Here is a 27,065-nt window from a genome sequence, read left to right as displayed (position 1 = left end):
TCTCCAGACCTGTTATCTCACCCTGTATATATCACATTGATTACTAAAAATAAACTGTAAGTGTTATGTTTACTAGCTGAAATCATCCTTCAGGGGACAACCTGAATTACAGCATACTTCTAGCACCTCTATGACATCTTGACTGACAATTCAATGAGCAAAGATTGTCAAAGTTATTATGCTTTGCATTTAAACTTGCATGTCAGACAGTAGCATACTCATGCATCATTAAATAAGCTAAGTTAACAGATGCAGCATTCCTTTTTTATACAACATCACATCAACAACCCTGTCATGACTGCATAAAGAGGTCTCCTTTAATATGGAAACCTTGGAAAGTAGGCCCTTAAAATCTCCTTGAATAAAATAAACAGCATGACAACTAGGAGTAACAGGATGGAATTGATCTTAAATCTTAAATCTAGCTTGAATTATCAAAGAAACAATGCTCTCATCTGTTCCTGCTGCTCTCTGATCAGTTGTCTCAGCATTAGGGCAGAATTGTGAGCAAAGCCAGAGTGGAGATAACCATCCATGATAAGCTTGTTCAGTACATTGTTTGTTTAGTTTTTACTGCCATTCGGTCATACTGCTAATGCTCAAGATCTGATTTATCCCAACCCCATTAGACCATATTAGATTATTTGGATATACTACAATTTGGTTCTGTTCTGTAATAATGCAATAAAACAAAACATTTTGCTCATGGCAGTTATAATGTAAGGTTTCCCAAACAGAAAATATTTACGATCAGACAAGAACTGCTATAGAGAAATAATTAAACCCTGGCCTATGATCTATGTTTTGTCACAATTAACCTACAATAAACAACTACGAACACAAAACAAAGGTAATTCACATGTTGGTTTATAAATTGTTTTCCAATTTTACATCAATATTTTGGTGTTTTAGTGCTGACCCGCCAGTGTTAACCGTACTGTAGATGAGCAACTGTGGTCCTACTTTTTGCATTTTTCCTGTATTCAAGTCCAACTTTTTGGACCAGACAGGCCTACGTGAGGGAACACAACACTGAGCGTTAATGTTGCATGGCACTGCAACATTAACGCTCAGTGTTGTGTTCCCTCGCGTTTGGGAAAATTGGGAAAAAACTTTATAAACCAACATGTGAATTACCTTTGTTTTGTGTTGGTTTGGTGTGTATGGGCCTTTAAACAAAGCATTTAATAATTGTCTGATTAAAGAAAACATGGCATTAAAGGTTACCTAAAAACGTGTTTGACCTGTAGTAGTGCTATGGAGCTGTTTTTCTATGAAAAGGACCCTGGTTTGTTAGACATAGGCACATTCAAGGGACAGGGAATACACTTCTGCCAATGGTTTCAAACTTCTCCAATGATCTAAAGGTGGGACTTATACAGCAATTTCCCAACAAAGGCAGCAAAGACTGAAAGCTAACCACGCAGGGCTCAAATACTACCAATTCATCATGCATCAGCATGCATTCATCACATAGAGCTCAGTGACTCACACAATGTACTCTGCTTAGTAACATTGCATGTAAACATAACTTTATTTAAAAGAAAGCTCACTAGGTCACCTTTAAATTGTGGTCAAATTATGTTATTGTGAAGTGACTTAACTTGTGTGGCAGGCATGATGAATACATCCACTGGAGAGTAGAGGTCACAAATACTACATGTACTTAATCATCTCCTTGACTAAAATTAGGTCTGCATGTATGCTTCCATGCACATCACCCCTTGTCCTTGCACCCTTGGGAGAACATGACAACATACATCCTCCACTTTCTATCCCATCATCATGCTTGATCTGGGGACTGTCCAGTGTGTCAGTGACTCAATACCAACGGCCCCGTTTCCTCATGGTCCTGACTGAGCGGGGACTAACGCGGAGGGACAGGCTGAGTCATGCGGCTGGGGACGCTCCGCTGGCGTGCTGCCTGTCTCTTCACCTCACCGCGGTCTCGTGGATGCAGTCTGACAACGGGCTACGGAGGCGCTGCGAGTGCCTCTTTCTTCAGCATGACACAAGATGCCAGAGTTCAAGAACACTAAAGTCGTTACAGTTGCTCAGGCCTGTTTATTCTACCCGTTGGTGTCGAGCTGCATTTGTGACCTGTTGGGCTAAGAGAGAGTGGGCACACGCACACCAGGGCCGTGTGGGGTTTTCAGCGTTGCTCTTTTTGTCAAACTGAAATCAAAACACTTAGGTGGTTCTCATCAGAAAATAATTCCCAAATCCCCACACTCAATATAGAATATATTCACTTCACAAATCCACCCTCAGCAACACACAGAGAACTGCACCAATGTTAGGTCGGGGACCTTCTCAGTGACCTTCAAAAACAATTATTCGTGGCTGATATTTTGTCCTAATTTCATTTTTGGGGTGCAAATCTGGGTAAAATAAAGAACATGCTATTTGGATTGTTCTGATTTTAGATTTCTGTTTAAATATAGTACAATTTCAATACAATAATAACTTAATACATAATAATACATAATTTAGAATACAAAATGAATAATAATCTAATGTTATAATTTAAAGTTTTGTATCAACGACATTAATTCCATTCTGGTTCTTTCCAAATCACTCGCGGGTAAACCGCAATCTGCGACAAAGGAGATCTAATTTGCCTCAGGCCAGGTTGGGTTGCCCCTATGCATTTATTGCACGTCGTGGTGTCCTTATCACCCAGAGTATTTTTACTTTTGTTTGTGTTGTTGAAAATACTTACTTAAAGATCCCATGTCATGCTTTTCCGGTTATTATCCGTCCCCTTGTGTGTTATTATCAGTTATTATGTAGCTTTTTATGCATGTAAACGATCTGCAAAGTCACAAACCCTCAAAGTACACCCTGTAGCGAGTAAAACTCCAACACAGAAAAGACGTGTCTATGCTGCCCCAGAACGCCTTGTTGGAGATTTTATTTGTCCATGTTTTTCTTCCGGGAACCAATGTGACGTAACGACGATACAAATGGACCAATCCGCGGAGCTTCTCACACACACACATACTCAGCCAGCCTTATTTTTCTCAGCTGCAGCTCCGTGGATTTCTCCCGGTCTGTGTGTGCTCCGACCGAGCTCCGGCCGGGCCTCGCCGTGTCCCGCCGTGCCGCAGACCCCACGCAGCAACCAGGAAACAACACCGGCAACCCAGCTCACACTGTCCGCTCTTCGCAGCAGCGAGCCGTGCAACGTCCCGTCAACACGGCACCCTGACCCCACGCAGCATTCTCATCTGTTTGTCATTGCTGGTGTCATTTTCTGGTTGCTAACGCCATTGTAACCCCTAGATTCCACCGGGTCCGTCTGCGTCGCGTCTGCGTTAAGGATCGCGACCACTCTCGTCAATGAGTGCTATTCCAACAGACGGACCGCGTTACGGCTCAGAAGCGTCCCAGAAGCGTCTCGCCGCTGGGCTCCGCTCAAAATAAGATTGAAGTCTTTTTTCGACAGACACAAACTAATTTTGCAGACCCTATCCCTCCGTAGTCTTTCAAGTAGGAGGAGAAATGCCAGCGTTCTCCTCCGGTTTACAGGCACTGTGTAAACGATATATATAGAATAATTATGATGATGAATGCATTTTTTTACCACTAAAATACAGCAACACATCTTTGATTCATGTCGTTTATAACTGGGATATTACAACTATTATTAACGTTGTCTGTACAAGGGTGGATTTCAAGATGGAGCCTGCGGCATGTCGCTCCCTCAGCTATCTGCCTTTAGCTATCCTGTTTTTGTTTTATGTTTGTCAGAATGTCTCTGCTCTGCTCGTCTATGATCGCCAAGCTCTCCTCCACCTAAGACCCTCACTGGAGTTTATACTGCTGCCCAAACCTACATCTGGCAACCGTAAATCGACTCCCCCCCCCCTCTACTGTCAGATATTCCCACCTACCTGCGCCGGTTGCCCTGCATCCTGCCTCACCGAAAGCGCTTTAGACGACGGGGAAAGCGTGGTGGCGCGCTTGTCCATCAAAAAGCACACCTGACGGCTTCTTCTGGGACTTATCCATGCATCAGATGTCATGGCCCTTCCGCTGCACGCCATGTGAGGGATCGATGGATTCGCCCTGTCTTTCCGGAGCTGCGGCCTCTGCTGGGCCCGCTGGCAGCTCCTCCTGCCCGACTGACTGCTCCCGGTCCGCGCGGCGTTCAACACGCACATATTCTCCGCTAAGACGCACTACACCTTCGGCACCTCCGGAGAGAAAACTCTGCATGGCTTTGCTAAAAGCTAGGTCAATAGCAAACAAGATGTTAAACGACTTCTTCACCTCTCGTGATCTGGATTTGATGTTCCTGACGGAGACCTGGGTCCACACTGGCGAGTATGTACTGTTTTCTGAACTTCTTCCTCCTGACTGTACTTTCGTCAGCTCCCCCCGTACCACCAGCCGTGGTGGGGGCATAGCATCAGTGTTTAGAGCTAATCTCCAATGCCAATTGCTTCACCCTGTAACTAGCTATGCTAGCTTCGAGTTGCAGCTTTTTGAACTGAACCCAGCCTCGCCTATACTCTGCGCAGTCATGTATCGTCCACCAAAGTCCAATAAGGATTTCATAACTGACTTTTCTGACTTTCTGTCTGGGATCATGGTGAAATATGATCGTGTTTTGATCTGCGGAGACTTTAATGTCCATGTGTGCTGCGAGTCCAAACCTCTGGTTAGGGACTTTTTAAATCTCCTCGACTCTTTTGGTCTCATTCAGTCCGTGGCTGGCCCAACACACGAAAAAGGACACACCTTAGATTTATTATTATCGTTTGGACTGTCTATCTCTGTGGATGAAATCCGTGGGAAACGCGTATCTCAGACCATTTTCCGGTTCGGTTTACAACCTCGATCCCTTCTGCGGGAGTCGAATCACGTGCCCCTGTGCGTTGTCTGCGTTCAATTAACCCCTTGACTGCCTCACAGTTTTCAGATGCTTTTAATGCTTCTCCGATCTGTAAATTAGAGGTGAACTGTGCTCTTAGTGCTGATGAGCTTATCTCCATGTTTGACTCGACATGCACACTAATACTGGATTCCGTTGCTCCTTTTACGCTTAGACACACCAAAGTTCTCTTAGAGCCGTGGCTTAATGACTGTACTCGTGCTCTTAGACGCGCTTGCAGGCGTGCAGAGAAAATGGAAAAAGGATAAACTCCATGTCTCCTTAGAAATCCTTCGTGCTTGCCTTTCCGACTACCAGACGGCAGTCAAAGCAGCCAAAATGGAGCACATTTCTCTGTTAATCTCTAAAAACAGCCATAAACCTCAGGTTCTTTTTAATGTCCTCAACTCGATCATTAATCCTTGTGATGCTTCTCCAATTGTGCCATCGACTACCCTCTGTGATACATTTCTTACATTTTTTATCGAAAAAGTATCTGCGCTTAGGCTAGCCCACACTAGTGCTTCCCCAGATTATGCTCCTTTTCTCTGCCCTGCTGTCCTCGACCACTTTGAGCCTGTATCCCTCTCTTCTCTCTCGGATGTAGTCAAGCACCTGGGGCTGACAAACTGCACCTCAGACAGCATTCCCTCTCGCTTCCTTAGAGATGTTTTTGAATCAGTTGGAGCAAGTGTTTTATTGCTTGTAAACACCTCTCTTAGCTCAGGATGTGTCCCAGCTGCCTTCAAACATGCCATGGTCAAGCCACTACTTAAAAAGAAAAATCTCGACCCTTCCATTCTCGCACATTTTAGGCCCATCTCACAGCTACCTTTTTTATCTAAAGCCCTGGAGCGAGTAGTCTACGTCCAGCTGCAGTTGTTTTTAACCACACATGGCATCCAAGAAAAGTTTCAGTCTGGCTTAAAACCCATGCACAGCACTGAAACAGCCCTTTTAAGAGTTTTTAATGATCTGCTCCTAGCCGCCGACTCAGGTAGCTCAGCTGTCTTGGTGCTGTTGGACCTGACAGCTGCCTTTGACACTGTGGACCATAGCGTCCTGTTGTCACGGCTTGAACAGTCCGCGCAGGCATCACAGGCTCTGCCCTTGCATGGTTCAGGTCCTATACCTGACAGACTGTAGCCTCTCAGTGCAGTTGGGTGCCTTCTCCTCTGCCAAAGCCCCTCTTACCTGTGGGGTTCCCCAAGGCTCGATTCTGGGCCCCATCATTTTTCTACTGTACATACTGCCCCTAGGCTCAATTCTCACAAAACACAACATCCCCTTCCATTGTGACGCTGACGATGTACAAATCTATCTGCCTCTCAATCAAAATGCCAACTCACTACAGCAGTTGATGGACTGCTTAACAGAGATTAAATCCTGGCTGAGCCAAAACTTCCTCACCCTCAACGAGAGCAGGACCGAGGTCATCTTTTTTGGACCCCGACCTCCAGCCTCTCCGGTTGATATTCTGAGCTCCCTCAATAAAAACATCCTCCCCTCTGTCATGACCCTTGGAGTGACCTTCAATAGCGCTTTTAAATTTGATAAGCAGGTCAGCACCGTAGTCAAGACCTGCTTTTTTAAAATACGGCTATTGGCTAAGACCAAGTCGTTTTTATCTTTTAAAGACCTAGAAAGGGTTATTAACGCCTTTGTTACCTCGAGACTGGATTACTGCACTGCTCTGTATGTGGGTATGGACCAGGCCTCAATTAGACGCCTGCAGCTAGTCCAGAACGCAGCTGCACGTCTTCTAACTGGCCATAAAAAGTGTGACCACGTCACCCCAATTCTGGCCTCATTGCACTGGCTTCCAGTTCGGTTCAGAATAGATATTAAAATCCTTTTTATTTGTTTTCAAAGCCCTAAATGGGCTGGCTCCGGCTGATCAGCTGCTGCTGATAGTGCCTAAGACCAGGCTCAAAACCCGAGGGTACCGAGCATTCGCAGCAGCGGGGCCCAGGCTCTGGAACATTTTGCCCCTCCATGTGAGGTCGGCCCAGACCCTGGGGGGTTTTAAATCAACACTTAAAACTCACTTTTTCTCTCTGGCCTTCTAGGCTTCTCTTATCAAGAATAACTTTTATGCAAGACCTTTTCGCTCTCTAACCTCTCGAGGTTTTATTAGAGGGAAACGGTTTGTAGAGTGGCTTAGACAGGCCGGGGAGTGTTACGATTCGTAGACACAGCGTACCTCCCTATCTCTCATCAATTTCCAACTAAGGCTCCAGTGGGGACCTTGTTCCCTGAGTGTGCCTCTCCACCTATGTTTCTTACTCCCCTACTTGCTACCCTTTGCCCTCAACCTATTCTAAGGGAGTGCTTGTTCTTCCGTCTGTCTGTCTGTGTCTGTGCATTCTCTTGTTCCGATCAACCCAGCCACATTTTTTCTTGTTTTGTGTCTATATCTACGCCGGGATCCGGAGTCAAGACTGATCTTCTTGCTGTGGTCCTGTGTCCTGGATCCTCTATCCTGAGTTCTGGATTTAGTTGTGGATTTCGGGTCGTGGCTAAACCTGTCTCTGCGGTCCTGCCTGGGTCTCGTCATGCTGCCTCCCTGAAGGCTCCCATAGGATTGTAGTTGACATCTTCGTAGATTCATCTTCTAATTACAGACACATGCATTTCCTAACATTTGGACTACCTATGCTGTAAAATGTATTATCTCTTCGATTTACACACGGCATCTATTGCACGTCTGTCCGTCCTGGGAGAGGGATCCCTCCTCTGTTGCTCTCCCTGAGGTTTCTCCCATTTTTTCCCTTTAAACTGTGGGTTTTCTCCAGAAGTTTTTCCTTGTACGATGTGAGGGTCTAAGGATAGAGGGTGTCGTTTTTTCTCATACTGATATTCTGAACAATCTGTGCTATTGTATTAGCTGTAAAGTGTCTCTGCTGTAGGCTATTTTTATTATATGTACAGCAATTTTGTCTCGACCAAAAATCAACCTGTACAGGAAATATGCCCAAATCAACCAAAACTGTGAGCCAGCAGGCAAGACGCTCAGCTTCTGAAATGCTTTTGAAACACGCCCGGTAGGGTTTGACGCCGGAGGAGGCCGGACCAAAACCGCGGCGCAGCCGTTACGCGATGCAGGCGGACCCGGTGGAATCTAGGGGTAACACATAATCACTGATGCTCCGCTGTAACGGTGGGGAACTCATCAGAACAGAGTGGGCGAGCTGACCAATTAGAGCACAGTGGGCTCATAGGGAGGGGTGTGGGGGGGGGGGGTTGGGAGCTCCAACAAGCCGTTTAGGACAGAGATTTAATACACATACTATACAGAGATGCTGTATGAGAAACCAATGTGAGTTTGGAAAATTGCACAATGTAAATCTATTCAAGTAGACCTCAACAATGGAATTAGGATCAGTAGAAATGGCCATGACATGGGACCTTTAAGTAGTGCTATTCCTTTAACTTGAATCAGGACATTGAAATGTAGCTGACTGGTTTTCAGCTATCATTGCTTGTGTTATTTACACCTCTGCTTTTCTTGGCTACTGTGACATGTCAAGATTTTGTGAGAATGCCACAGAGGAAATGTTAACGGTAACAGCTGTTGTAGACTGCGAGAGGTGAATAAAGTGATATATTTTTGGTTTATAGCTCTATATAATCTATTAAAGGCCCTGTTCACCCTCTCCTGGAACAAAGTTTATGGACCAATACAAATCATAAAGGTGTCCCATTCTAAAAATGCTACAAAACATTCAGGAGATAATGACTGATGATTCAAATAAGTAAAAAAGCTTTCGGAAGGGTTCCAAATCAGATGTGTCACCTATTTATTTCTCCTAGACACAAACTGCAGTAGATACCATACTGCAAACACATAGTGTCAGGGAATAATTCTGTATACGGGCCATTCTACCGAATTGATGCAAAGTCGGGTTGGAACAGTTTTCAAATGTTGTATGTTTTTTTCCCAAAACTTTGTCCATATATACTTTGTACCATATCTAAATTACACATATCTAGTAAAAGAACTGTACATTTTTATATCGTCTGTATTGGAATGTTCTTCCTCTACCAAAAATGGTCACTACCGAAACATAGTACATACACTGTAGTCAAAAAGTATTCTATTAACCTGTTAAGATTGTTTTACCTTCCCTTATCTAAATAGTATTTTAACAAATATTTCTTGAGGGTTTTCACAATTAAATCAATGCAATTTAATTTTTAATCAAATTTCAGTTTATACAATTCATAAAAATCTCAATACAATGTTTATTTGTAAAATGCATAGTACTGATCATATTGATTCCAGAGTTGATGATTGTTGAAATTGAACATACATTAAACCAATCAGTATCATATCATTTTAGTTGATAACTCAATATGCTTAATTTTTTACAAAACATCCAGTGTTTTGGTGGTGACCACAGTATTTAGTTCTCAAGGTTGTATCATATTCCCTCAACCTTATTGCTTAATCTTTACTCATAACATGCCTTATGTTGAAGTGTGAATGTTTTGAAGCTACTGACCCAAAATCAATTTAGTAACAGGCTGACATAGAGGGGAATGAGGCTAGAATGGGTGATCTGTTTGGTATTTTGAGCAAAACACTTCATAGACGTGTTTTTTATATATATCTGAGACCTATAATATATGCCTTCAAATAGTATAATAAGAGACCTTTAAAGTAACACACTGATTTTCCGACTTTAAAACACATTTATTTCAAAGCTATGGGATTTACCTGCTTGCCATTCCATTTTGTCACTACCGAAAACGATCATGTCAATTACCTCGGTAGTGACTGTTTCGGTAGTGACTGTTTCGGTAGTGACGATTCTAGCTAAAATTGAGCATAACTAAAGAATGCTAGCAAGTACATGGCTAGCATACACGTTTTTGAAGAGGTTTACACACATAAAAATCTAATACTTTGCATAAAACTCAGAAAAGGTTTACTTAATCGAAGATAATATGTGTTCGGTAGTTACAATTCTTAAGGTTACACGCCAATTTTCAGATTTTGGAACAGATTTATATCAAAAGTATGGGATATAGCTACTTGCCATTCAGCCATGAGGGACAGGGATGCAGTGTCACTGCCTTGTCAAAAGTGCAGGGGTGTGGCTAAAGACCAGGCTCAGCCATTGGACTAAAACCCCTTGTGTGACATGAAAACTGGGGGACATGATTTTTTGAGTATAGTTTTTTTATTAAAAAATGTAACCCACAATAAATATAAATATTCCAGATGCCCAGCCATGGGCAGCCGATATCTCCCTTAAGGAGGGGCTGCCCAAGCATTTTGTTATTGTTACCAGTTTATGACCGGGCAACTTCGGTCAGAGATAGTTATTATTGTGGGACACCTGGGACACATCCTTCTTGGGGTGTAGATGACCCCAGAGCCATAAGCGTCACAATTGTGATTCAGTTTCCTCATCTGTTTAGCCTATCTATTGAAGAATGTTGATTATTACACTCTAAACTAGTTAAAACCTTGAACTACAGGAGGGTTCTTGAGAATTGATTGTGGCATCTCAACCGTGTGGTCAACTCGTGGCCCGTGACATGTCTTGTCAATTCTCCAGACGAAGCTCCAAATAAACCATCAGTGTTTGTCATCAAAGTTCCAGCTCTCCACCGTGTCTCTCTTTGAGTCCTGACTCCAGGTGCTTCAGAAGTTTCCCCTATACATAGATATTAAAATATGTCTTGAACTGCAAATGTTTACTAATTAATCTTCAATCAATTGAAAACACTAAAAAAAAAAGAATTGCTTTTAACAATCCCTAATGAATACCGAAAACCTATTACCCTCTAGGCAGGCATTCTTTCAATTGTGTTAAAAAAATAAATGAACCCCTTGAGTCAACAATTCAGGCTTAAGCGGACATATGCAGTTGAGTTAAACATTGCATAACATGCAATAAAACATGTTTAATGTCCGGGGTTGAGTTTTGTGCAAAGCTATTTATTTGGTTTTCCTTTGCTCACACTGCTTTACCTTCCCTGACGGCAGTGTAGGCGGGGTGAATGATGAAAAACCACTCAGACAGGAGATTCAAAATGTGGACACACTGTGGTGCCGCAGGCCAACTCTCTGAAAATGATGGTGAGATTATAGAAGTCTTTACCCCCTGCCATCAGGAAATGATTTGCCCTGCTCCAGGAGAAGACCTACCACACACAATGAAGCGTTAGGTTGTGCCTGTATCCATGCACTTTTACAAAGTGTAACAAGGCAACTTCAGACTTTCACCTTTTAGCTTGACACCCTCAGAATTAAAAGCAATTTATATTCAGACTGAGACTTCGACACCCTTTTTCCGCCTGGAGCCTTCACACTTGCTGGTGTAGATATAGACTTCCTTACACGCTCTGCATCTGGCCTCTGTCTGCGTCTGAGAAAGAGAAGAACATTTAAAAATCTCTGCTGAACAGATGACTGCCCAGTAAACCATGTTATTTTCAGACAAAGGCAGGAGTAGATTTAAAAAATAAAAACAAAGGAACCTAAGAATAGACAATCATGTTCATCATCGCTCTCCCTGAATTTGTCATGCCAGTTTTATTGTGTGCATTATGTTGCCAATTGTTTGCATGTTTGTAAAATAATACATTATCTTTGTTATTTTGTGTATTGGGCTACAAAATGTGTAGCCATGCATGCCCCCCGCCCACCTCACCCCCAGTCACTTTGCATTATTTCTGCTGTGGCTTGATGAAAACAAATATGAGACCAGTAGGAGCTTTAGACCAAGCCAAGTGAGCCACCCAGGCTTCTGGGACTTCAGTGCCAAGATGATGTCACCACGTCCGCCTGTAGGCCTGAATTTTCATACCGAAGCTCTAATGTGGTCAAGAACAAGGACATCGCAACTCACCGTTAACGGGAGTTCATTATTTTCCTCTCCTTAGGAACTGTCATTAACACATTACCTGAAGGATGTTATTATATCAATATGTTTCGCAAAGAGTATTGGGTCGTCGTAGGATTTATATTTGTTGTGATAGGATGCTACCAAATATGGTAATCTGGTGGAATAACACAATTAGCATTCTAATAGGGTAACTTCTCATATGTAACCATCTGTTAGTCATACAGAAAATATTTAACTAATTTGACTGTTGGTTGGACAAACCAAACATTTGTAGATATCTACTTTGGATTCTAACAGACATTTGTCACTTTTTAAAAGAAACAATGATAACAATACATTTCTAGTTTCTTCAGTTACAGTTTTTCTCAGTTTATTCCTAAAAAGTCCTCATTCTGTGAAAAAAGGTTGTATAACGTCTCCTGTTTCTCTGAGGTGAGCTTTCTAGTCTGAGAATAACCCTGATGATGTCATAGTGACGTAATCCGCGTTTCCCTGGATTTTGAGTACGACCTAACATTTGACAGAAGTCCTTAGTTGCAATTACGGTTTTTAAAGATTTGGGCATTGAGACTCAACAGCAGTTGTGTAAAGGATATTCAAAGGCTCAACATTTGTGTTAAGTTATTGTTCTCCAAATTAGTTGTAATATCATAAAAACCTCCTCAAACTAATATGTATTCAAATCTGATATAAGAGGCCAAAAGAAACCTCCCCCATCCTTAAAGGAATAAGAAATTAGCCTCTTAGTGTCAAATTGCAGAATCATTCTGCACAGTAAATATTGAACAGTATTATATGTTCAGGACAAATGGCATCTAGCACTAAAATAAAAAAAATGATACAAAATAAATAATGAAAACATCTGACAGTTGTTATTTTCTAAAACAGTAGCACTTTTATAATTCATTCAAACAGCTGCTACAAATGTTGTGTATAGTGAAAAGTGAGTGCACACAGAAAATAAAATCACAGACTTAGTATTTACAGAGAGCCGCTTCAAGTGTAAGAAAATACAGTGTTACAGTATATATTTATAAAGTCTGTTGATTCTGTTCCCATTACCAATGGATTGTCAAATACATCCCGTCACATCTTAATTATACATATCATCAACATACAATCATATTACATATTATGTAAATATCAGCTCATTCATGTTGGGTATTGTAGTCCAAACAATAATTTTGCACATTTATCATTGGGGACAGGGCTGGTATTTGTGCTAAAAATCGAGGTCTCAAACTGCAAATAAACGGTTTTAAGAATGTGCTGCTGTTTACTTTTTTCTGCTCTTCATTTTGTTTTATTCATAATGTATACTATCAACCAAAATGTGTTATTTGGATATATATACGGCACCAAAAAAAAAAAAAAGTCTAGCTAGTTTTTTGCCCCAAACTGGGATCACTGTTGAGGCCCTTAAAACTTAAAATAAACGTTACTGCACTGGGCAGCAACTCTAAGGTATCACATTCATGTTTGTAATGTTTCTGAGTGAAACCGAAAGAAATTGCACATTCAAACCCTTCCCACTAAACCACATTTGTCAGTGCATGTTGTGCCAATAATGTAAGTCGGTGTTAGGAGCAAACAGAGCATGTCACACCACTGAACTGTAGTGGTGGGTGCTGGGAAACTAATCTCACAGTAAATTGAATCGGGACCCCCAGTGTGCCTTCGCCTGTCTCTACTCACTCCCCCACTTATTGTTCCCCGTGTCTGTCCTCTGTTAGGACATAAGTATCTTGGTTGCATACAGCAGAATCCCACCCAGACTGGTAGTGGCAGCGATAGCGATGACCCTCACTAAGAGGAAGTCCATGGAGTCCTCAAGCCGTGTGTGCAGTCGCAGGACCTGCCTGTGGGTGTCCTCTCGGCTGCCGGAGTTCTCCACAACGTGATTGGCCAGGCCGCGCTTTTCATTGAGCGGCATCTGTGCGGCAACGCGCTGCTCTGCATGCTCCTGTGTCAGGCCGTCCCTCTGCATCAGGCGCAGCAGCTGAGTGGCAGGGTCACTGAGAGGGAACAGACAATGGAGGTTATTTATGGAGCAGCCAGGGTGCCTTGTTAAAAAAATCCAGAGGCAGTGAGTCATGCTAATAAATGTCATACAGAGGGGAAGAGAAAGGTAACCCAAAACTCACAAAACTGGGCTTAATGGCCAGTTTCTGTCAAAAACAAACATCAACATATTTTAAGATTTTGATGAGAGAAACCTTTAAATAATGAGTCATCTAAAATAACGGGGAAGTTAGCAGTGGGCTTACCAGTAGACTACTACAGTGTGGTTGAGAAACTTAGTGAGACGTCTTGTTTCGAACAGAAGGGGCACATCCAGCACGACGTAGCGGTATCCTGTGCAAACAAAAAGTGCCTCAACACATTTACACCATAACATAATGAAATACAAGTAGCAAAGTTCTTAACTTTTTAACAACATACACAGTGGCTGGATCCACCATCACGTTTAACCTCGTAAAAAATATTGGTAATATTCTAAAATGTTGGCATTATTTGGCGTGTAGTGAGCAATTCATACAGCTTTGTGACTATCAGCGCTCCACATCAAAACAGCCATAGCTCCCTTTCAGTAGATTGTAACTCAGACACACTTAGCCTCACCTCTGAGAAAGTACAACAGGATCTCTTTGAGCATTGCTTTATGGATCTCCGGGTGGGTGATGGAGTTCAGCAGCTTCCTCTTCTCCTCGTCGGCGAAGATGAGCTGACCGAGCTTCTGCCGGTCGATCTCGCCATTCTCGAGGAGGATCTCCGGTCCAAAGTGGTAAACGATGCGGGAATAGGCCGGAGTGTGCTGCTCCACAACTTTTATCAAGAAAAGAACATCTTGATTAAAAAGGTCCCCTATTATACTGTTTTTCATCAATATATTATAGGTCTCAGATATATACAAACATGTCTCTGAAGTGTTTGGCTCCAAACACCAAACAGATCATTGAAGCATCCCATAATCCCCTCTGTTTCAGCCCTGTTTCAAAAGTGCTGATTCTCTGTCTTTTACTTTAGATGAAAATAAGGATCCACTCCCCACTTTTCCCGTTCTAGCTCCGTGCTAGAGCTTTTCTGGTTCGGAACCAGTTCTTCGGTTCAGCTCCCGCTCTGTTCACACTGCTCAGAGCGCGACTGGTGCTGCGTCATTGCGTCATCGTTTGCGTCATGACGTAACCGTTTGCGTGCCTGCTTCATAAAGCCAAACCGCGAGGAACCCCCTCACATCGACAACAACAGCAATGGCCGATTGTATTGAAGCGCTACTCGTTTTGCTCTGTCGAAACTAAATGGAAGAAATGGGACGACTTTACTACCAACTTTACAGTCGTTACATGCTACATTCAAAAGTTCTTACACAGTGGGCCAAAATAAAAAAATCGGTACTAGTCAAGGGCCGGACTGGTTCAATGGTTATTGCAAAGCGTATTGAAATGAACTTATTGCACATATTAAACCTGGAACTAACAAAGCTTAAATGATTGCCTAACAACATTACACAGGGTTAGGCTTTTTGTTGTTGTTCGAGGTTGATCTCGCCCCTGCCCCCGCCTCCGACGTAAGCTTGACATATGCGGTGCTTGCTTTCTAGACCGACAACTTTTGGGTGCTTGAAACGAACCGGATCCCGGAGCTTAGAGGCGGCTCCGCTGCGGTGTGAACACGAAAAACCGGTCCTTTTGAAGCTCCAGCTCCAAACCGCATTGGTGTGAAAGGGGTATAAGAGAGATATTTGGTTAAAAAGAAAACAATGGTGCTCTAGGAGGAGATTCAGGTGATAAGGTGGGCGGGTGTTACCTTGGTTGGTTATTGGCTGATGGTTACACAAGCCAAAAAATCGTTATGACATCATATATAAATGGATCAAGACAAAAAGTGAGCAAATCTTTTTTCCTGAAACTTTCAGAATCTCTTTACACTGACATGACAAAGTTGCATAATAGGTGAAATTTAACACAGTGTCAAAAATAAGAACATATACCGTTTTACACTAACTAAGAAAAGTAGTATACACACAGAAAAATACACAGAAAAAGATACACAGAGGGGAAAAGGGGGATTAGAACATATTGTTATCGATTTAATAACAATCACCAGAGTGCATTTCAATCTTTATTCTATTATTTTCTACATGCAGCTGGGACATTTCCCCTAGTTTTGTGACGTTTTATCTTCACCAGACAACTACTAGATCATCCCTGCAGTCAACAGAGACCGCCGTCATGATTCATGCACTCTCTCCAAGCGTTTGTCTTAATGAACCTCCTACAGGCTCAACCTCTTCATGTCCATTTCAGTATAATAATAAACGTTATGAGTCAGTGATGTGGGACATATGGGTGAATCCATATGACCACATGTGACTTCATTTGAGTTCTCGTGGATGACAGTGTTGACTAGTTATTCTAACTCTTGACTTGAAATCTTAATATTTGCAGGAGAGATTTCCACGTACCTTTCCTTGCTACAACATCAGCATCAATAATGGGACACCCGAGCTCCCGCAGCATCGTAGACACTGCGCTTTTCCCTGAGGAAATACCTCCCGTCAGTCCCACCAGGAACATCTTGAGGCAAAGACACAGGAAGTTTAACCAGGGAGTAATGTCACTAAAGTAATACAAGAGTTACTGTAGCTGTATGGTGACTCTGAGAAGCTGATTCCAATGTATACAAAAAGCAATCTCATCATAAAAAAACATATTGATTGGAAATATCAATTGTTTTTAAGTACAAAATCATGGCTAAAAGAGAAACAGCATTGTTCTCAAACCCAATACCACATTGTATTGGGCATATTTCTGGATGGGTTTTCTCTTCTTTTTGATCCTTTTAAACTTATGAAAACAACCGAGTATTGTTAAGTTTTACAAATAACTGTCAGCATGTTAGTATTTTAACTTTCATGTAAAGTTCATACCAAATTAAAAAAAAGTTTTTGTAAATCAGGGCAATGCAGAAAAAAAAGACATTATTACAATTAAAAGGAAATAAAAGCTGACAAGGTGTATATATGATGTGTTTGTCCACATACAGTAGAGCCAATATAAAGGGCAATTCAAGCTAAATCTAAGAAAGATGATAGAGACATATACAGATGTTTCGAATACATTTCTGGAAATATCCAGGTGTTGCTTGCTATTTATAATGAGTATATTAAGACTGGTGCTGCTATGAGGGCAACACGCCCCCTGCTGTGGAAAGGCTGAGCTGCACTCAGTTTGTGCACAAATTAGATAACAAGCAAACTAAAGTTATTTAGACAGCTTTAAAGATATTCTTGACTCAACACCAAAATAAACCCAGACCAGACTCTACAGCTCCTTTATTATGCAACCAATGTATTTGAGAGAATGGCCAGTTAACAGTTATTTTGTTAGTTAACCACAAAATCCCCCTTGTTGTATATTCACCTTGTAAACGCGTGCTTCTCCTTAATTCGGCTGAATGTACTTTGGGATGTCCTGCGGAGCCACAGCGGCGTAGTAAACAACCAGGATTGCTAACAAGCTAACGTTAGCACAAGTCTTTATCAGGTGAGAGCGACAACAAATCTGCAATACCACAAACCAGAAGCCATCTCCACTCCGCCCTTTCAGATATGCAGTCAGAAAAAAATGGCGAGCACATTCGTGTTGCTAAATATTGCTGTATGTAACTCTGACTTGCACTAAACTGATTGCTAACGACCTAGCTTCTTAGCTTGACAAGCGCCACCTCGAAAGTCTTCCGACTTTGCCGACGTACTTTGGTTCCGCTTAGTTAATTGCAAATTCCCATTTAAAACTTGAGGTCGGACCACTGCGTTTAATAAAACATTTGAAAACAAATATCAGCGATAAACAATTTCTCCAAAACCTGTTTATTTCAAAGCAAAACATTAGCATGAATGAAAATGTAATAACACTGTTTTTAAGAAATGAAAAAGGAAAAAAAACACATTTTGTTTTCGAATTAAAATGTATATACAATGCTTGCAGAAACAACAATTACAAATTATATATTGGCAAATTGATTCTCCTGTGAGAATATATTAATCTTCTGCTTTTTCATCTGTACTTTGTTTTGGTGATGACATCTCTGATGAAACAGGCAGACTAGGGGAACTGTGGGAATGTTTGGACTTTTTCCCTCTGTGCACCGTTTCACCTCCATTCTCCCCTTCCTCCCGCTCCAGCCTGCCTCTTTTGACAAAATGGTTTATCCTGGACTCCAGGCTCTCGCAGCACGGACGCTCAAGCAGGGGCCGGTAGTTTCTCTGCTTGCTGCCTTCTACTAGACAGCAGGCATTGGAGGACACTCCACCTGTAAATAGAGACGAGTGAAAAAATGTAAACAAATATTTGAATGTGTATATACACTACTATACTGTGTCTACGCAAAGTATTCTATCAAGCAAACTTTATTTGTAAAGCACCTTTTGTACCGTTTAGTGCAGTTCAAAGTGTTAATAATTATTCTCACTGTGGAGTCTAATATCCTTTTTATACTCCTGCCAATTAACTTATTGAATCTAGCATTTTCCTTTTTTTACTACACTTTTATTTGTAATTTGTATTACCTTTGTGGTAAGTTTGACCTTTTTGATCATAATCATACTTATTACTGTTGCTGCTGTGACATATAATTTTCCCTACAGGGATCAATAAAGGTTTAACTTATCTTAAATAATAAAACTAAAAGATGTTATTGGTACACAGACAAATATTTCAACAAAAGAGTAACAGTTTGTTTTTCTGTATGTAAACGTCTATTGTTAAATGTGTGAATATTGGCCTGGAGCGACATTCGATTCCTAAATTATTATCCCAGTCTGGCCCTGCAGAGGTGTATTTTGACATAATTAAAAATGTTGAGGTGTGCTCATCTCTTTGAACATCTCACCTGCGACCTCCAAACCCTGGATCATCCCGTGCAGGACGTGGCTCCGGACAGTGCTCTGGGTCCAGTGCTGCTGAAGCTCAGACAGGACGTGGCTCACCTCTTCAATGTCCTGTTCCCAGGCCAGACCTTGAAAGTGGCAGTCGTGCAGCACCAGCGGGTAGTCTACTGCCATACTAGAGACAAATGACAAAAGAAACATTCATACAGATGCAAATGTAGTTTTACCGTATTGTTTTTTATTATGGATTTGTACACAAACACACCTGTATTGTGGCTTCCTGGGGTTACTCTGAACATCCATGAGCTTATCAATTAGCTCCGGGTCTTCCAGTTTCTGCCCTATCAGGAGAAGGAGTGCCATCATGCATCGTACCTGCATGAAACACAACATGGAGTTCACCCAGACTGCAAATGTCCCAAATCATCAATATATATATCAATATGACGGCTTGAAATTAAACATGTTAAGGAAACAAAAAATCACTGATTAGTGTGTCTCCATACCTGATGGTACAGGAAGGCCAATCCTTTTATTTCAAATATGAATACATCATATGGGCCAGTGTCGGAGATGTCCTGAGGCTGCACAGGCTTTACTGATGCAGACAAGATGGTCCGCTCAAATTGAAGGACTCCATTTCCCACGTCCATTTTGCACAGGTTGCGAAAGTCATGAGTTCCCTCGTATCTGTCGGGGTTAACAAACCATCAAATCAGAACTGTGACATTGAGGGGTAACATGAGCATTCATCGTTTTGTGTCTTCACCCACCTTTTTGCCGCCTCTGCCATCAGTGTCACATCCAAGGATCCGCGGGGGAAGTAGTATCGGTACGTGCGAGACTTGCAGTCAAAGCGAGCGCTGAAGCCCTCTGCAGCTGGAGACCAGTCCAAGATCCTAATGTCCAGAGGCAGGACTCTGTTCAGCATCTTCACATAGGGAACCTCACTGCCAGTAGCTTTGTTCTTGATGCTAACATCAACATGTTCAGGAACTGAGATGCCCAGTCCTCCACAAAACTGTGTGGAGCGCAAATCAATTGTTATGACCTGTGGAGGAAAATAACAGTTGAAGTCAAAGTCTAAAATTATACATTTCCTACCTTACCTGTAGTGCTATTAATAAAGTTAGAATCTTTTAATGTGTGTGTATGAGTATATCAGACAATGATGTGTCATGGGACGTGGGTTGAGGTGCTTAGGGGGCCAAAAATAATAGTGAAAAAATTATTATCTTGAGAAACAGAATCATGATTCCTAGAGACACAGCTGTTTAATTCAAATGTATTCCTTTGGTACTTTGAGCAGTAACTCTAGATTGAACAATTTCTCTTACCTTTATGCAGCTATAATATTGTTGTCATCATATTTTGGGCACAGAACTAGAGCACCATTCAGATTAATGGCATATTTTCTCAACATATTGTTACATTATTCCAATTTAGATGATGAGTACTTTGAGAACTCACTTGGGAAAAGGCACTGACTCCTTTATCAGTGCGACCACACCGGTGGTAGTTGGAGCTCTGCCTGTCCTGGATCAGCCGCGTCTTCAGCAAAGCTTCAAAGAGTCTGGCCTCCACAGTGTTGTCAGTGTTATCCTGAACTGCAAACCCTTGGTAGGACCATCCCAGGTAAGCCAGCCGCAGAGCCACATGTCGCCGAGGGTGTGCAGAGAAGTCGAAAGGACGCTCTTTGGCTACTTTCTTACCCTTTTTACAGCTGCTGGTGTTAACATCAGGTTTGGAGTCAGTGTTTTCATGAGTGGATGGATTGGACGTCAGCTCTGAATCCTCTCCAGCTTCACTTCTCTCCTTCAGCTCGGACCTGAGCTTCCCCCATTCTTCCTCCAGCTCCTTTATTCTCCTGGTTAAAGCCTTGGACATGCTGCTCAGCAATATAGTCGAGAAGAGAGACCATTGAGAAGGGTAACTAATAATTGTACAATTATCTCAATCATCTCATATATACTTACTGAGCAACTTGTTTTATTATACATATGTTAACCTGTGTAAATCCAGTTAAGCAGTAGCCTATAGTTGGTGGTAGGGTTTTATGTTAACACAATATTCATCCAGACAGCTCATTTAGCTTAAGTCCAAACGCTACACAGTCTGTTAGCTTAGCTTGTGTGGTATGTTACATAGCATATATTAAGACTGATAGTGGGAATACATTATATTACAATACAACTATTTATTTACCTTTGATTGTGGTTTCAATGTTGTTGCTAAATTAGATTTTTTCCTCTCTGCGTGCTGCTGGCGCACACGTTACTTTTCAAGCTGATAGCGGTGACGGATTGATTTTGAGAGCGGACGCATTTCCTGTTGTGGGTTTCTGGGAAATGTAGTGTACTTCTAAATTGCCTCTGCCTAGTGCAAAGCGATTAGTTCCTTTGATTGAGAACATTGCTTTTCCTAAATTATTTATAATTGTGAGATTATTTTACCTTTTCAGTCATAACAAAAAGATCGCAAGAGCATCATGGTGAGCAAATTTAACATCTCTATGTTAAATAATCTGTAACTTGATTCCTTAGTTTTGATATGTCTGTAAAAATGAATGTTCAGTATTGGCCTTCGTAGAGCTGAGTGAGTGACACAGAATTGTTGTTGAAATATTGAACATTTGTTAAAAGTTAAAAACTTTAAAGATGTCAAATCAGTTGTCAAACATAAATGAAATCCTCCAACAAGAGTTATCACACATTTATTAGATGTATTCTTAGTAGCAGGACAATTAAACATGAGACTATTATTGTTTTCGATGGCATAGACCAAACCATTCCATTTAGATATATTTGGTTAAAATAGTCAAATTTTGCAAGTGCAAAAAAAGCAGTCATTCAGTTGTTTTCAAACATATGAATTACAGAATCATCTTTAAGTCCAATTATAGGGTACAAAGACTGGACAAAGCAAATAGAATAGTTCCAATATGTCAGCAATGTGTGAAGTCTGCTGTGCTTGGCCACGATGACACATCAGCTCATGTTGTCATAGTCTTTCCGTTTTATTTTGCAACTGAAGCAAGCCGCGATGAATACTCCAAAACACTGTAACAGGTACAAATGTTATAAGTTACTGGAAGCAAATGAACTCTCAAGACAGGTCAGCAAAAGTTATTTTCTCTCTCCATATATTCTAATTAATTCTGGATTTCACCACCTTGGGCAGACAGGTTGAGATAGGCTTCATTATCATTCATGTCATCACTTTACAAATGTCTGCATTACCATAACTTATGAATATTCTCTCATTCAAATTGTTTAAATATGTTTTCCTATGTAATTTAATAAATAACTAACGGCGAAATGCATGTTATTTTTATTTATTTTTATTTATAAGGAATGTGTTTACCTCTGCAATTGCAAGAAATATACAGATAACTCCCACCGCCATCAGTCTTTTCCCCAGAAATAAGTTGATGGCCTTAATGCAACCCTGAAAAGGACACACAAAATATAAATAAAAGACTTACTTGTTCACAAAAATGAATTCAAATGACTATGCACTTGAAATAAGATTTCCCAGTAGACCTTTTTGCGAGCTTTGTCCTTTTCTTTCCCACAGCCGGCACCCTTCTCCACGCAGCAGGAGTCCGGCGTAGCTTCGTGGTCCTCCCAGCCCACACTGGTGGCCCAGTCGTCGGGGCCGTCTGCTCCACAGCATTTGAACTGTAACATGGTTTTATCATACATGAAAAAGTCACCAAGGTAACCCGGTGATCTGTGTGTTCGTGATGCAGTGTAAAGCCTGTTCGATGGACACACAGGCATGTTTTCTTTCTTTAAAAAAAACATAAGAGTTTCTTGTGTGGACTTCTAAGAAAAGCTGGTATACCACTACTGTCATGTGTGCACAATAAACGAAAATTGTATTTAGAAATACTTTTTAGGAGAGAGGTTTATTATGTACCTGAGCTTCTTAGTGTTACTCATTGTTATAATTTGTACACAATTGCATCCAAAATATTATGTGAATGTACTGTAGGCCTGTAAAACTCTTTATTTTTACAGTGAAGTTAACATCTGGCATTACCTTTAATACATTCACTTTCACAATGCAAAGTCAATTAAAACAACCTAAGTCTTATTGGTATCTATTACATATGCAGTTCACAAAGAGAGCTGAGAAAACAGATGGCTTAATAAGAGCTTACAATATTTGTTGGGATGATTAGGCCTTTTGCAAATATCTCTGTGCGTTACCTTTTCCTGAATTCTGTCGATGGCAGCTCTCTTCTCCGGGCTGTACTTACTGATCACACTTTTGATTTTGTCCATGTAGTTTACTGAACCTTTTATGTTCGCTAGGGCAGAAGGATTCAAGATCATCTTGTTGTAGAATGTGTAAACGATAGCCCCAGTGATTATCTCCATTAGGATAATGATGATCAGGCAACAGAGGAACTAGTTCATAAGAGAAACCGAGTGAGCAGAGTTAGAGTTCAGTCTTGTCACATATGCTTAAAAATAATAATATATATATATATTGATCAGCCTTGCCCTATTTGTCCCACAAGCACAGTTTTTTAATAAAATGTATGAAGAGACATTTACATTATGTAGTGTTGTGTTACTCACAGATACCACCAAATTAAAATTATTAAAGAATGCTCCGAGACAGCCCAAGATGGAGACGACTGTAATGATGGAACCCACTGCTATGAGGACTATAGCAATTTTGGCCAGGGTTTTCCCTGCAAATTCTCCCAAATCTTGGAAAGTGGGGTGGTGCACTACTCCGATTGTGAGGAGAGCAACCCCAGATGCCTGAAAAACAAATGCAACAAAAGGACATTAGAGCAGTGGGCTTTAAATAGTCAAATAAAACCCAATGAACCCTGTTCTGCTGTTGATTTAAAGTGCTACCAACATACTGTAGTGTGAAACTAAATCATTGAAAAGAGGAAGATCTTGTCTAACTCTGTCTTCAAGATTATAGGACATTGTTAACATAGTTGGATTAATCCAAAGTACAAATCACTCTTATTAATACAAAACATTCTCTAAAGCAGTTTAGAATAAAGTTGTATTCAGTTTTACTGCCACTAACACTTTTACTACGGATACAAATATATAATTGTATATTGATCCATTCTTTGTTATCTATCATTGCTGTAATCAACACTTTAATTTATAGACAGAATTACCCAAATGACTTACCATAAAGACCATGTTGAAGAAAATAAATCCGCATTTGAGGCTGCAAAACGTGCACATTGTGAGGACTTGTTGCAAGCGATTCAAGTTTGTACTGTAATGAAAAGAAGACAGAGGACAGAGAGAAAGCAGCAGACGTCCCTCAGTGTGTGTGTGAAGAGATACAGACTTTATACCTAGATGTAAGTCAGTAGTGAGTGTGTGGTGTGACCTTATGAAAACGAACCTGCAGCCTGATAACATGTAAATTGATATATCACATGGAAACATTCAGCGAGGTCCCTGTTAGACGATTTGAATAGTAGCGTTTATGAAGTGCAAAAAGTACCATGGAATGTGATAAGCTCAATATCAGGTAGAAGCCTCTACTGTATATGGCCTTTGGCTTTAGTGTCATGACTTTCATTTTTAATACTACATACCAGTCTTCAAAATTCGAAATGTTTAAAACAAAAATCTTAAGCTTAGCATCAATAGAGAGGCCTTGTGACGTGTTCAAAAACTGAGCATAACAGCTTGTTTGGTCACACGTCTATTTTAACCTATTTAAAAACTGTGGGAAGCCTTTTCTTTTTCTGTTCTATGCTTATCACGGTCCTGTCTTTCCTTCTGCAAGTCAAATGTTTAGAAGAAAATGGCAAGGTCGTTACGTTTTGTAATTTTACAAATGTCAAAACATCTGACCAATTCTTAGTTTTAATTAAAAAATAAAACACAATTATTGTATCTTATTAGGTATTTGGTCCCTAGTACATTTTATTAGCTCTGTCAGTAAATCCCACATAGCATTTTCACAAACATATACAAAAATAACAAGAGATTTTCAGTCTTTATTCACAACGAAACAGAAATACAGTTTCTTTCTGCAACAGTTTGAAGTGTCTGAGCACTTGGAGTCGTCTGACTACTGGAACTTGCTTCAGGGTTCCTTCCATCCCTTTTGAGGACCAAACTCTTCCCCAGAGCTTCTCCAGCAACATATGGAGCAGCTGCAGGAAGCCTGACCCGACTCCATCAGCTGGAAGAGGAGCGAGGCCTCTGGCTGCAGCACAATAGTCTTTGTCACAGTAGAAGGAGCAGCCGGGATGCTTGTAACACTCTGCCAGTGTCCTTGCTTTTTCAAATCTCTTTCTATCCATTCATGTCTTTTTCTGTGTCCATCTCCTTTTACTGCTTTCTTAGAGCTCACGCCAGCGTGCATCAGGCTGTGAAGGACCATGCTGCTTTCCTATTTCAGACAAAACATCAGAAATGACTGTCCCCATTAACCACTGAATAACTGCAGTTTCTTTCGATATATGTGAGGAATAGATTATGTCAAACATGGCTCAATTGTAGGCTCAGTCACAAGGCTTTACCTTTTATAATAATACATACAGATACTAGTCTATCTGTTAGAGTCATTTAAGTGCGCACATGGAGGTGTGGTTTTACCTTTCTTCTGCTCATTACTGCCTCTCTGTCCACAAAGCCTTATCCGTAATTTCATATTTGCCTGCAAAGAAATTCAGGCTCAAGAGATAAAACATATTTTGGATTGCTGCAGTTGAGTGTGCACCAGGCACCAGCTCGTCTTAAAAGCGCACATTTTGATATTTTCTAAGTTTAATTGAGGACTTTCTCTCCCGTACGGAAGTCAATGCTCGTTGACAGACTTGCTCATTTCTGCAATACGAGGCATGCTACCACAGGAGGGCCCCATTCCACTTGTTTATAAAAATGTGTTCAACATTTGGTGTAATTGATTGATGGCATGTGTTTAAATGAAGTTTGTGGGAACAGGATAACACAGAGCCTGCTTGTCTTTGAAGGACATCATGGGAACAGGAAGTCAAATGATTACCATAGTTGGAGCACTCAGTCGCAGAGAGAACATTGTGCTGTCCACTCTTTGCTTTTTCCTGTTTTGAATTCCACAAGACTTGGTCAAAACCTTGCACGATTTCCGTCTGATAAGGATAATTGTTGAGGAAAGAGGTGGGGTTGTGGGGCTGCATAAAATCAACACAGTGCTTTGTGCAATAAGTGCATTATTCTATTGTTGAAAGGTCCATATATGGTTAAAGAAACTGTCCCACTGAATGTACTTACTTATATTATTCTGTGCTATCTTTTTACCTTATATGGCTATTTCTAAAGAATGTGCTCAAGCTTAGTGGACCTGTACTCAGTGTAGTTTTCAAGGGTGATGTCATGTGTTTTGAAGTTCTTTTATTTATTATCCCCAAAACACATGACAAATGTCCCATTTACAGTGTACAATTTGGGACTTTCGGGGAAAAGGAAAGACACACTAATAACAGGAAATAAATGAATGTGAAATGTGCAAGAAGTCTTGATGTACCAACAATTAGCTTTTGTTATAAATAATCATGACGGAGAGAAAAATAACAACACAACTAATGCTAAATCAGTTAAGAATGCTTTCCGCAGCAAAGGAATCAATGTGGTTATGCTACCCCAACATATATTACACATAATAAAATGTATCCAGCAAACGATTATTTACCTAACCATCTTGAATGTAAGTAAAGAAGGGAAAAAAACACAATTTGTTGGCAATGCATATACTCTCTGGTAGCCTGCAGAAAAAACATTTTAGATTACTAATAAGTAAAAAGATATGTTCTGTCTAACGTCAGTCTTATGTATTCCTTGAACCTCATGAGTGTAAACTGTTTGTGCGTGTGTGTTTGTGTTTAAAGCAACATTTGTCATGTGTCTTTGTATTGGAGTGAGTAGAATGAGTCTGTACATCAGTAAACAGTTAAGCTTTGCTCAGTGTCTGGTCCATCTATCAACATGCTTTCAGAGCTGGGGGACCTGCTTGTAGTATTAAGTAAATGATGTGCCTCCCATATGGTTCTAATTACACATACCAGTCCATGCGACTGTTTCCCAACATTCCTGCACTGCCCACCATTTTAAAACCACAACATAGCAGCTCATCTATTTGAGGTCGGCTTTTAAGGAAAAATATTATGCAACCGTTGTTATTGTTGATGCAGTATTGTGTTAAATGTGTACAATAGACAATTGTCTGTCTTAATCAGACTATCAGCCACAAAAGCATCAGTTTTTGATTCCACATTTCCATGCTAAACTGTGTCAGCATTTGTGGTTTATTATCAGAATACGTTCACAGTCCTAACTCTGAACACGTGCGGTATCAAGTTTTTATTTTATTTTACTTGTTTTTTCACTTTAGATAAACAGGAAAAAACACACATAACCCTCCCCCCCAGCCTCAAGAACACAACATTTCT

At 40.9% G+C, this 27,065-nt stretch overlaps 4 protein-coding genes across 6 annotated transcripts in view; all 4 read right to left on the bottom strand.

Moving 5' to 3' along the window:
• Positions 1-4,302, bottom strand: part of LOC307025580 (vinculin) — a 44,039-nt gene extending 39,737 nt beyond the window's left edge. For both annotated transcript variants that reach the window (XM_079660315.1, XM_079660316.1), the window contains exon 1: positions 3,897-4,302. In XM_079660315.1, the coding sequence (XP_079516441.1) occupies positions 3,897-4,166 (270 nt within the window). In that variant the 5' untranslated portion in view covers positions 4,167-4,302. The remainder of the gene's footprint in view (positions 1-3,896) is intronic.
• Positions 4,303-12,608: 8,306 nt separating this feature from the next.
• Positions 12,609-17,459, bottom strand: dcakd (dephospho-CoA kinase domain containing). The gene is made up of 5 exons (XM_079660321.1): positions 17,163-17,459; positions 16,205-16,316; positions 14,362-14,565; positions 14,007-14,094; positions 12,609-13,754 (listed from the first exon to the last, which is right to left on the bottom strand). Exons 2-5 carry the CDS (start codon positions 16,314-16,316, stop codon positions 13,469-13,471), a joined length of 690 nt encoding a protein of 229 aa, XP_079516447.1. The 5' UTR covers positions 17,163-17,459; the 3' UTR covers positions 12,609-13,468.
• Positions 17,460-17,595: 136 nt separating this feature from the next.
• On the bottom strand, positions 17,596-21,047 carry pus3 (pseudouridylate synthase 3). The gene is made up of 7 exons (XM_079660318.1): positions 20,837-21,047; positions 20,102-20,519; positions 19,405-19,682; positions 19,138-19,321; positions 18,897-19,006; positions 18,634-18,806; positions 17,596-18,054 (listed from the first exon to the last, which is right to left on the bottom strand). The coding sequence occupies exons 2-7, from the start codon at positions 20,516-20,518 to the stop codon at positions 17,783-17,785; spliced, it is 1,434 nt and encodes a 477-aa protein (XP_079516444.1). The 5' UTR covers position 20,519; positions 20,837-21,047; the 3' UTR covers positions 17,596-17,782.
• A 281-nt stretch (positions 21,048-21,328) lies between these two features.
• On the bottom strand, positions 21,329-23,968 carry LOC307025582 (CD151 antigen-like). Of its 2 annotated transcripts, XM_079660319.1 has the most exons (6): positions 23,803-23,968; positions 23,221-23,409; positions 22,846-23,046; positions 22,174-22,311; positions 21,995-22,078; positions 21,329-21,690 (listed from the first exon to the last, which is right to left on the bottom strand). In XM_079660319.1, exons 1-6 carry the CDS (start codon positions 23,857-23,859, stop codon positions 21,619-21,621), a joined length of 741 nt encoding a protein of 246 aa, XP_079516445.1. In that variant the 5' UTR covers positions 23,860-23,968; the 3' UTR covers positions 21,329-21,618. The 2 variants fall into 2 exon arrangements, with proteins under 2 accessions (XP_079516445.1, XP_079516446.1); XM_079660320.1 differs by lacking the exon at positions 21,995-22,078 and having other exon boundaries at positions 22,116-22,311.
• Positions 23,969-27,065: the final 3,097 nt, after the last annotated feature.

The sequence above is a fragment of the Notothenia rossii genome (assembly GCF_949606895.1).
Source record: "Notothenia rossii genome assembly, chromosome: 11".
Taxonomy (NCBI): Eukaryota; Metazoa; Chordata; class Actinopteri; order Perciformes; family Nototheniidae; genus Notothenia; species Notothenia rossii.
This window is presented reverse-complemented; position numbering and strand designations above follow the sequence as displayed.